The 12,338-nt window shown below is 39.1% G+C and overlaps 1 protein-coding gene across 3 annotated transcripts in view; it reads right to left on the reverse strand.

The window, feature by feature from the left end:
• larp7 (La ribonucleoprotein 7, transcriptional regulator) overlaps positions 1-12,338 on the reverse strand; it is a 40,992-nt gene that overhangs the window by 11,936 nt on the left and 16,718 nt on the right. For all 3 annotated transcript variants that reach the window (XM_067990954.1, XM_067990955.1, XM_067990956.1), the window contains 3 exons: positions 11,876-12,247; positions 11,588-11,726; positions 3,243-3,397 (listed from right to left, as the gene is read on the reverse strand). In XM_067990954.1, coding sequence (XP_067847055.1) covers positions 3,243-3,397; positions 11,588-11,726; positions 11,876-12,247 — 666 coding nt within the window. The remainder of the gene's footprint in view (positions 1-3,242; positions 3,398-11,587; positions 11,727-11,875; positions 12,248-12,338) is intronic.

The following is a 12,338-nucleotide window of genomic DNA, read 5'->3' on the forward strand; positions in this document are numbered from 1 at the left end:
TGCTGGCTCTGCTCTTCTGACCTCCATTGTACCACACCCCGTACTCCCACTCCATCTTCAGCTGCAGATCCTTCAGGTGTGCCATCCCTAACCCTTCTGCCTTTCTACGTCTTTCCAGTCTCAAAATCCTCAAACCCTATCTCCTTGATAATGCTTTTGGTCACCACCTCGAGTCTCCAGCCACCATTACCTGGTGTCTGAATATTTTCGCCTCACTTGGGACATTTTATTATGCTAAAGACAGTAGGATGGGAACATTCCAATGCCAGATCCCTCTCAATCTGTTTAACAGAGCCAGGGCAGAAGGCAGATCTTATACAAAAAAAAGAGATAACACAGAGCCAGTCAGTCAATCAACAGCTGTGGCAAGAAAAGACAATTTAAAGTTTCAGGTACGCATCTTTAGAACCACAGATCTTACTCGCTGGAGTGTATTAGCAGCAGGATGAACATTGCACAAAAACCACACCTGGAACAAATGCTTATGGAAAGTTCCTGCCTACTGTACCATCTTCCAGTATGCCTCTCTCGTAGCCAGCTATAGCCTCTCCTGCTGAATCACATGCTGTTCTAACAAGGAATACCCAGATGGGCATCACAAAGCAAGTATTGCCACTTGCCACGTTGGGAAAGAACCCCAAAGATTAAGGTGCCAGCAAGTGTACAAATGTAATATTGCAAATTATATCAAAATATTATAGCACTTGAGGCAACTTTCAAGGAAGTTCTAAGGGTGCACCCTACAGAATGTGTTGAAGATTCAGTTCTTTCATCAGTATTGTAAAATTGCATTACAATCACCAATCCAGTTAACACCTCTCAGACTGTCTGGAGAGATAATGGCACGTATTTCACATTCCTCACACTTCTAAATTACCTGGAATGATTCACTGAAGTTAAACTGTTGCAGTTTAAATTAAGTTGTTCAGATCTGTTGGCTATTTGATAAAGACTTTCAAACAGTTTAAATACATGTTAATTAACGTAACCCACTGCTCAGAAACAAACCAACCAGTTCATTTCCCATGGGAATTTTAAAGAATAGACCAAAATCAGGACCATACAGGTTAAATTTAAACACCTAAATATTACATATGTACATCACTAACTTATTTCGCTGAAAATAAAAATGAACATAGATATATGTGAACAGGGCATTTCACAGAATTAACAGTACAGAAACAGGCCATTCGGCTGAACTGGTCTCTGCCGGTGTTTATACTCCACACGAGCCAAGTTACTTCTACAATACAGATTTATACTATGAAACTGCACTCATTTGAAAATCAGATGTCACATTTATATTGTAGAACTGGTTCCACTACACTTATGTTCTTTTGGCAGAATGCAGAGCACTACGAACAACTCTGGAATCACTTCACACGGACAGGAGTTTGGTGACAGGAAACATGTTGGTGACTTTATATTTCTGGCCACGGTCCTCCCATGATGTCAATGGCCTAAACGGGTGGGCTGAGGTCTGTCTAGCAGCAGCCCACCCAAGTGCTACCAGTGGCAGCTACTTAGCTTTACCATCAGAAGTGCTTTGCCTTCAGAGGAGTGTAAACAATTTTACAAAACCAAGTTATAGTCCAGCAATTTTATTTTAAATTCACAAGCTTTCGGAGGCTACCTCCTTCCTCAGGTGAACGATGTGGAACGAGTGCTGTGTAAATTCAGGAAAGTGGTGCTCTTAACTTGCTCTCCCAAGACTAGGCCTGTGGTATAAAAGAGTCGTATTTTCCACAGTTTTTCAATCCACATAGGTGGGAAGCTTCACAGTGTGATGCACAAACAGGCAGCAATTAGGAGGAAACTCAGTTACTTTAGAATGCAGATGCCAAGTTTCAAAACACAGCAAAAAAAATGGTAAAGGTCTCAAACAAGCTACCAAAATTACACTGGGCTTTTATGACAGACATTTCACTTGTGAAAAAAACACATTTGTATCAGCAGCTCTACTAATCTCTTTGTTAGGCACAAATATTTGTTTCTGGTAAGCAGCACATTAAGACATTTACATCACTCACAGACTAATTTCACCATATGCAGCTCAGCACAAATGTGTTTTAATGAAGTGGGGTCTACATTCAGAGCAAATAATCCAACATTATTTGCACTGCGGATTGATTTATGAATTTGAAGCTGTTGCACACTAACAAATGCTCCTTTAGCATGACAGCATTTGGAAACAGATACTTGGAACATCAAAACAGGTGTGAAAAATCACATCTACAGGTTGCTGAAATGTTAAATCCTAAACACACAGAAGTGATGTTCCAATTTTTACTCCTCTCTTGAAGGAATTGACTCAATTTTTGGGTACAGTGGCATGGACACTTAATAGGTCTCCGCTTCCTCACCCAGATTGTGCAAGGTTTGATTGTGTCAGTAGGCTATTCAACCATGTGTCATCCCCACCAATCGCAGCTGGTTTAAATCTCCCTAACCCAGTGAGGGGCTGAGACAAATTGCAAAGTTCCTAACAATGCCCTAACAGTGATCATTGTAAACAATTTTACAACACCAAGTTATAGTCCAGCAATTTTATTTTAAATTCACAAGCTTTCGGAGGCTTCCTCCTTCGTCAGGTGAACGATGTTTAAAATAAAATTGCTGGACTATAACTTGGTGTTGTAAAATTGTTTACAATTGTCAACCCCAGTCCATCACCGGCATCTCCACATCATGACTAACAGTGATCAGCTAACTTTGCACAGACTCGGAATCAAATCTGCAATCTTCCTGAACCACATGGATCAGCTACTCACTGGATAAACTCGTTGAACTATGGAGGAAGCCATCACATTTGAATACACTTTCTTTCTTCTTGTCCCATTGTTAGGTCTCCCCATCTATGCCCTGCAGCATTTCAGTTCAAGAAGGCAACCACAGACCCACTCCCAAGCCTCTGCTGAGCTCAAGAATAGTGTGATTCTGTTGCAAAAGAACATTGTGGCATTAATCATTCTCTGATTTCACCTCCATGTGCAGAGCACTTAGCCTCCACTCATTATTTTCCCCAGGTGTTATGGGAAGATTAGGGGAACCCAGTACCATAGGGAAACACAAGCATAAACAGCCACCATGAAACTATGCACGGCCCTCATATTTCTCTAGGATGAAAGAAAATTCAAGAATGTACAAAGAAATCACAGCAGAGCAATTTTTAAAAATATGATTAAACTGTTTCTAGGTCACAAATATTTTTGGTTACATGCATTATATTCACAGAAACTGACCTTTATTGTTTTCAAGTTCCTGTTTGCTTTTGTCAGTCACCTCCATCATCTCGCCGTCATTTTGCTCTTTGATTTGTAGCATAGTTTTCTTCAAGCTGGACATGCTGGACTTCTGCAGTATTAAGTACTCCTTCTTCAAATCTATCCACTCTTTCCTGACAAAACAATTATATGGATAGTCAAAGGAAAATATTTTTACCTGTAGTTTTAATGATGAATTGTTACACTATTTTTGCTTTCAAATACATCCCCTTACACCTTCTCTTGTGAACAGTGAGCATGGATAGCAGTGGTCTCAGTTTCTCATCCCCATCCCCAAGTGGTCATTTTGTTTTATTATGTACAAGCCTAGTCAGTGAGCAACAGAGCCCAGCTGGGTCCTGTTGACAGGCACAGTACTAGCAGAGGAATACATAAAAATGATGAGCACAGAGAACCCTAGTAGAGTTGCTACCTTTTGTCAAGTTCAAAATAAACAGAGGGAATGGGGTGGTGTAGGGGATGGCAATACAAGTCAAGTTTTGATCTGATCTTTGCTACTTGGGAAATTCATCGAAAACCATAGTAACTAATGCCTCTACATCATAGGACGCATAAGAAAGTGGAAAATTGATTTCCACTTTAAAAGGCAGACGCCTGATGACTGGTTAATATTTTAGAAATTTCTGGACAGCACGTTCAAAAACCAGACTGTTCCATTTAGAACTGGATATGTCGCAATTCTTATCCATGACTAAATTTTCTTTGCTATAGCCCAGGGACACAAAGCTAACTGCAGCAAGTCACTGTCATCTTGCCTGAACTGAGCCAGTGTAGGATTGTGTCATGCCATACAGAACATTTACCCATTAAGCCATTGGGAAGCTTCCCATTGCACTCATTTGGCAGTGGGATTTCATTTTGAAATAAAGCTTTGCAAAACAGGGAAAACAAAATATCACAAATAACAGCAGTTGTAATGTTTCAAAGTGTGATACCTAGACAAACATTAATCTTCATTAATAGTTTCAAAAGAAAGGAATATAAAGACTTAGACTACTTGCATTTATATATGCCATATCACAAAGGTGACTCAAGATACTTCAATTAATAAGTTACTTTCTAAGTAACTGTCATCATGTAGGCAAACACAGCAGCTATTTTGCAAACATCCCACAAACAAGCAATGAGATTAATGAGTTAAAAATATCTTCAGCGGCATTTGTTGAGGGAGGAATATTGGACAGGCCATCAGAACTCCTTGCCTTTCTTTGAATAGTCCAATGTGATCTTTAATGTCCACCTGAAGCATCAGAATAGGCAGGCAGGACATTCATTTAGGATATAACAATGCAACCTAGATAATGAGCTCAAACCCCAGAATGGGGCTTGAATCCAAAACCTTCTGACCAAGAGGAAGAGTGATACCAACTGATTGAAGTTAAGAAATTATTCCTCATTTTATTTTTAAATTAATTCTTGGGATATTAGCGTCATTGGCAAAGCCATCATTCACTGCCCATCCCTAGTTGCCCTCGAGGTGGTGGTGGTGAGCCACCTTCTCGAACCACTGCAGTCAGTATGGTGAAGGTACTCTCAATGCAGTTAGGTATGGAGTTCCAGGATTTTGACCCAGCCATGAAGGAATAGCGGTATACATCCAAGTCGGGATGGTATGTGACTTGGAAGTGATGGTGTTCCCATGGCACCCGCTGCCCTTGTCCTTCTAGGTGGTGGAGGTTGCAGATTTGGGAGGGGCTGCTAGCAGCCGTGGCAACTTGCTGCAGTGCATCCTGTAAATAGTACATACTTCAGCCACGGTACTCTGGTGGTGAATGTTTAAGCTGGTGGATGGGTTGCCAATGCAGCAGACTGCTGTGTCTTGGATAGTGTCAAGCTTCTTGAGTGTTGTTGCAGTTGCACCCATCCATGCAAGAATAAGGATTCCATCACTCCTGGCGTGCCTAGTAGGTGGTGGAGAAGCTTTGGGGAGTCACAAGATGACCCATTCACTGCAGAATACCCAACCTCTGACCTACTCTTGTAGTCACGGCATTTATACTGGTACAATGATGCTATTGTGCTCACACTAGCAAATGACAATTTAATCCATATGAATTTGGAAACAAAACCCCAAAGTTTGGTCCTAAAGCATGTACACGTACAAAAAAAATGATAACACTAACAGGCCTCGTTAACCATAATCCTGTGCTCCATGAGAAAGGAATAGAAGGATATGCAGATAGGATGAGATGAAGCAGGATGGGAGGAGGCTTGAGAGGAGCATAAACACTGGCACAGACCAGCTGGGCCGAAAGGCCTGTTTCTGTGCTGTAATTTGGTGAACATCAGAAATTATCATGAAATTTGCTGGCTAAATAGTGCAATGTTTTGATGAGACTTGCATATACATAATAATTAAACCGGAACATAAAATTATTCTAAAACATTGAACATGACGGCCCAGGGATGCCCAACATCCGTTTAGGAAGTAACCATTACACAACTTGCACCACCAGACTATTTTGCTACCTCTTCTGGAGGTGCAAGAGGTGGACCTGGGGTGACTCTCAGAGACTGCCTTCCTCCCAGTTAAAAAAAAATCATTGGTTATTGTCTCCTTATAGCACCATGACTGAGACCAGCAACTCACAATGTGAGGGATCATGTATTTCAACCTGCATTACACTTGTGTCCCAATGGGCCCCCAACAGACTACACCTGCACATTGATTTTTTAAAAACAAAGGATCTATGTTTGGATATTACATTTCATTTAATCAGTACCATGGAGTGTCCTTGTTTTTGATATTCATCATCAACACATTCACCCTGTACATTTTTAATTCCAATTAAATTTATGGAAACCAACAACTTGAATTCAAAGTTTTAGATGTATGTTACCTGCTCCTGCTGAACACTCATTTTGACCAAACTGAAAATTTAATTTTTAAAAAAATAAATGGTTGGGTCAGCTTCTCTGAAGCTTTAGCAAGTTTATTCAGTAAGGAGTTATGCAGAACAGAAAGGTCCCAGGTTCAAATTATAGTCTATGTTATGATTACTGATCTCTGCTGGGCCAGGGGAATAGACACTACAATTGGCCATCACAGCCTTTTAGATAGGGAGAACTCCCACTCCCAATCCAGTCACTCCTTCTGAGAGTATGTGAATGTGGACTTCAGGTGAGAATAGAATTTAGCTCAGCTGTGATGCCTCTGCAGTCAAATAGACTGCAAGCACTAAGGCTGTCATAAATAATAGCCACTTGATGAATTACTGGAAGATGCCTGCTACCCATTCCTTTGTGAGACCTTTGAGAGAGAAGGGGAAAAAATTGATAAGAAAATGTTTTTAAAAAGAATTTGGGTCACCACCAGTTTATAATATCCCTGGGTGTTTCTGATATCTAAGAGTGCTCTTACATTTGGTGCTTCTGTAGCTTGGGTTGCAGGATAGTGATGTCCAGTTTACTCACATTTACACTGCTAAAACCAGCTCCCCTATACAGATGGCAGAACGAAGATCGACATGGTTTATGGTTTTAAGCAATATAAATGCAAAGAGCTGGCTCATGAATGTCACTCGCTCACGATCCAACTACACAAGCACCGAATGTAAAACAGATGTACAGTGCTACAGACTTGAACGCTTACAACATTGCAATGCAGAACTAACAAATCTATTTTCTAATTTACATAAGGTGATAGATTTTTACCAAGTTTTAATTTCACAAACTATCATGGTACCACAAAACATGTTTCATCCAAAATTAAATTTTCAAACATTAGTTCAAACCTTTGCACTTAAAAAGATTACAAGTGACTCTTCAAACTCAAACCAGATTCCTGCTTTTAATAGTTAACTGCAAATTTTCAGAGCAATATCAACTGAGCCACATTGTCTATAGAAAAGTTGTGTGTTGATGCATCATTGTGCAGACTATCTTAATACTATTAAACAAAAGTAGATACTGTATTAACAGCCAACCTTCTGGTGATGGCCCCAAATGCAGCCATTTACAGCTAGTTAACATGCCGGCACCACCCACTGAGGCAAACAGGTTTGGATACATCACCTAAACAATAGAAATTCAAATGTCCAGCCCCTTTAGAAAAGGTGCCTCATTAAAATCACTTTACCTGAAAGAAATATAAATATCAGTGATTGAGAAGCTACAAGAATCATTTAGCTCTGGAAGAGGAGAGGAAAAGAAAGAAGCATAGAAACAAGGATGACCTGAGTGTAAGTATACAAGCTTTGGGCTGTAGTTAACAATTCTAATCCTTGAATTAAGTAATTTCTACTAGCATAAGATGGCTTCTTACTTTCAATGTGGGAATTTTTTCCATTAGTAATATCTGTTAAATGACAAAATGTGTCTCCTGTTACGTCAACATAAAAGCCTTTCTGTGATAAAGTTGAGTAAGTGGTAGTGGATACTTCATTCTCTGCCTTTCTCATAGCCACAGTGAATTTTTAAAAATGTCTTTCAAGCTGCTGTCTGAGGAAGAAATAGCTACACTGGTATTACTGATAACTGTTGAGCAATGTCTTGGGGTACAAGAACGTTTTTTTATATTTCAGTAAGCGCTTTCATTAAAGCAGCAGAGTTTTCCTGGTTTCTATGAGCTTTCGTAATGGCTAGGTTAAAAGCAGGGATATGCTAAACACAAAATGAACAGAAATGCTGGAAGAGCTAAGCAAGTTAGGCAGCATCTGTGGAGAAAGAAACAAAAGTTAACGTCTTCAACCTGGAAATGTTAACTCAGTTTCTTTTTCCACAGATGCTGCCTGACTTGCTGAGCTCTTCCAGCATTTTCTGTTTTCAGATTTCCAGCATCTGCAGTACTTTGCTTTTGATATGCCAGAACATTTGTTCATATAAAATGGAAGGAGAACTGACTAAAATGTATATGCTGCATCTCAAGATGTTTGGGGAGAAAATTGTCTACTCTAATGCTTTTAACATGGAAATTGTTTCTGTAACTGCATGGAAGTACTTTTTTGTGTTAGGGGCACTAGAGCAAGAAGAAAGCTGTTTATATCATGAATGGGAAAGCAGTAAAATTTTGAGCAATCTAGTTTTCAAATTCTTTAAGCAATTTTTAAGTTCCATTTTGTACTTTTTGAAAAGGGATTAAAAAGTGGCTACAGTGTACCACCACTGCGATCGTGCAATGCTGTTTTCTTATACTGGTATTGCACTTCAGCAATGGTGATGCACTGTCCAGTACCATCATGAAGGTAGCCCTCAATCAACTTTTACATGGTGAAATGTTTGAGACTGAAGGCGCAAGTTTGGGACAGTGAAGGCGCAAGGGCAGAACGGATTCTGGTCCAAAATGTGACTTCCCATAAGATTTTGAATTTATATACTCAGCTTTTAACTCTTCCCACTAATAAGCTGCGATCAGGAGCAGAAACCCTGCTTATGTTTCTACCTCGCCCTGCTCCCCACCCCAAATCAAACCAATCATACTGAAGCCAACTTGGATAACTTGCCCACAAACTATCCTGACAAAATAAGGAGCAAAAGTTTGTACCCTTAGTTGCTTAGTTTTCTGCCCATATGTTTGCCTTCTAACTGGTTTTTAAGTTTTGCAAATACAGTACTGTTGCTAGTGACTCCAACAAGTGAAGCTTGCTGTCAAGTTGCATTAGTAAGTACTCACATGTTGGAATCTCTAGTTTACAGATTTGGTATACACATTTAAAAACATTTATGAACTGTGTTCTCCTGCTCCCTAACAGTAAAGGCTTCCTTTTGTAAGCATTTAGTAAGTGCTTTTCGGTTTGCGCAACAGTAGAATGCAAATTTCAGCACTGGTTCGGATTGTGCTTGAACATTCACTGCCCTTTTGTCTTTTGATCTGGACAAGTCACCCCAAAAAATAAAAAAAATCACATCTTGTAAGCTTTTACAACTTTGTTCAAAGTCTGTTCTGGTCATGGAAACTGCCAAGTTATTTTGCCATCTAATGCAATTTGGAACTTGGGTAGGGGTTTTATGTTCAGACTGCTGTAATGATTGAGTTTTAAGTGGACTGCTAAAGAGGGGATTTTTGATTATACTATAAAATTTGTGATTCATATTTTCATAACTGAGACCTCTGCCTTATTCAGAATAAAATAGATGATTAGTGGAATGTGATCCTCCCCCATAACACCAGCTGCAATAATCTCATGTAATTGGTCACCATAAACCAGTAGCCCTGTTCATAAATAAGAGGAGCTTTCAAGCATCACATTTTGAAAATACAGTCATAGGCTGAAGCTTATGTGTATTTCACTTCCATGGGAATAAATAGAATTATACAGCAAGTGATAACAAGTGAGTCAAGTAGCTATCTACTAAGCACCAGTGCTTCATTGACATGATTAACCTGAAATTGTATAAATTAAATGTATAATGGATTTGCTCCTACTTTAGATATATAACTAGTACTTTATGTCACTATTCCAGTTTAGATGGATGCTACCCAATTTAATGAGACTGTTAGTTCAGCGGTTTAGAACTAATAGGTACTTGCTTTCTTAATTTATAAACTTTATCATGTTGGGATTTTTACTACAACATGCCAGGGCAAGCTTTGTTTCTTTGAACACTAAATATGAAAATCAACTGTGACTTAGAGGTCCTAATATGCAAGCACTTGCTATGTATTTTATAAATAAGTGCTTATCATATTGGGATTTCTGCTAACACAATTGCAGCCATCATGGCTTATGGGGCAACTACTCTTGAACCAAGGCTTTCTTGCATATGAAAAATCGGACTAATGGTGACAGCTCCTAACACGCGAGTACTTGCTGCTGTCAATTGCTGAAGTAAGTGCTTTTATGTTGGGATTTCTCAACACACAGTGCAACTGTTTTATTCCTAGGAGTAAGAAATCACCTTCAAGCAATATATTGTCTGGTTGTTTCAACAACAATCACTTTCAACAGCTGTAAATCACAAACTATAAACTGTTGTTTTAGAGCCTCTAACATGCGAGTACTTGCATTCTCAGTTCAAGTAAGTGCTCTCATGTTGGGATTTCTACTGCACAGACAAACTCCACAAGAAAATCAAGCACTCTTGTTCTGGGATTTCTAAACAGACATCAGCCACAAATTAGTTTTGTAGAAATGTGGATATTTGTATTATGAATTTTCTAATTTACAAATTGCTTTTTATGACATAACAAATGTGAAGATACTCATCTTGGTGACTTGTTTTTCCAGTTTCTTATCGTGGAAATGTGAGATTGTGGAGATTGACCCAATAGTTCTTAGACCAAGACTTTCTTGAATGGATATATTGGACTAATGTGGCAAGAACTCCTAACATGCAAGTACTTGCTGTTGTCAGTTGCTGAAGTAAGTGCTTTTATGTTGGGATTTCTCAACACACAGAAGACTTCAATCAAATTTCTACCCTGTTGCTTGACTGTTCCAATTCTGGAGGTTCAATAACATTGTTAAAAATTGATTCCTATGCATGTTATTTTCCAAATAAAACTGATCTTAGAAATTTCCAGCCCTTTTTTCAAATAAATGCTCTACAATTCTTAACTTTAAACACATCCATTACAGATGGTGGCAATCCATTCCTTTCCAGTATAAGTCTCTTTCCAATGGAATAACTTGTGATTTGGAGCCTCTAACACGTGAGAACTTGCTATCCTTGAAGTAAGTGCTCTCTTGTTGGGATTTCTACAGCACAATAATGCAACTTTTGAGAATATAAATGCCATAAATATGTAGTTTTGAAGCGCCAACATGGAAAGCTTACTGTGATATCTTCCAAGTAAGTGCTTCATATTGGTGTTTTTAAATGCACAAACCTGTGGCAAGAATTTCACAATTCCAGATGACTTTCATCAGAACTACTGATGTTTTTTTTTTGAGTCTTGGGCGAGTTGGTAAAAAGTGCATTACCTATCCAGGAATTGCTTTTAAAGATCCTTGGCTTACTTCAATATAAGTTTACTGGTTATATTTCAGGACTAGTAATTCAGAGGCCTGGACTAATCCAGAGAACACTAGTTCAAATCCCACCATGGCAGTTTGAATTCAGTTTTAAAATCTGATATCTGTAAAAGTAACCATGAAGCTGTCGGGATTGTTGTAAAACCCAATTGGTTCACAATGTCCTTTAGGGAAGGAAACCTGTCCTTGCCTGGGCTGACATATGTGACTCCAATCCCATACCAACATGCTATAAAGAATTGCAGAGGCTCATCAACCAAGGAGGTCAATAAAATGGCGGCTTGCCAGCAGCGCCCAAATCTCGAATGAATAAAAGTTGCTGTAGTGATTGTCATAAGAATGTGATCATTAATTTAGCTTTCCAAGATGGTTGAAAAATAGCCCGCTTACTTGGAAAGTACTCTCAGAGGAATCACCTCTTCTTCCACCTTGTGCCTATCTTTGTGTTTCTTTTTCCGCTTTCTCTTGCTTTTCGACATGGACTCATCCTTCTTGTCTCCAGAACCACGCTCATCTTCTGTTGAAACATCTTGCAAGTAAAACATTGAAAACATTAATCTGTCTGGAAGACTTTGAACCAGCTAATTGCAACCATGTCTAAATTGGTACAAGGAAATATACTCTTGGGACTAGTATGTTTAGCAAGTTGTATGTGGTCATGCAACCAATTTCACATACCTTTATTAATGTCTTTTTCACTATCTGTCTTTTCTTTTTCTCGGTCACTAATTCTCCTTACTTTTGCAGAGGACCCTTCTTCCAGTTTTTCAGGACTACTTCTCTTCCGCTTTCTCCGACTGGTCTCTTCACATGTCTCCAAGTTTGCTGATTTCTCTTTTTTCCGTGTTTCACCTTTTGATGATTTGGTCCTGCACAGATCTGGCAAATCAGTTTCTGAACAGTCAGACATCACTCTGCTGCCCTTTCCCTTGTCTAGGATGTCAGCAGGCTCTTTGTGGGACTGTTCCATGGCCTCTGCAGCTGACTGACTACCACTTTCTGTCTTGTTTCGAGATTTCTTCTTCTTCTTTTTCTTTTTCTCTTTCTCATCTGCATTTTTAGAGATTGAAAACATTCCTTTATATCTTTGAAATGTATGCAAATTAATAGAACCTGCTATGGCCCACAAAAGATAAGAACT

The sequence above is a fragment of the Heptranchias perlo genome, chromosome 1, assembly GCF_035084215.1.
Source record: "Heptranchias perlo isolate sHepPer1 chromosome 1, sHepPer1.hap1, whole genome shotgun sequence".
In the NCBI taxonomy this organism is placed as follows: domain Eukaryota; kingdom Metazoa; phylum Chordata; class Chondrichthyes; order Hexanchiformes; family Hexanchidae; genus Heptranchias; species Heptranchias perlo.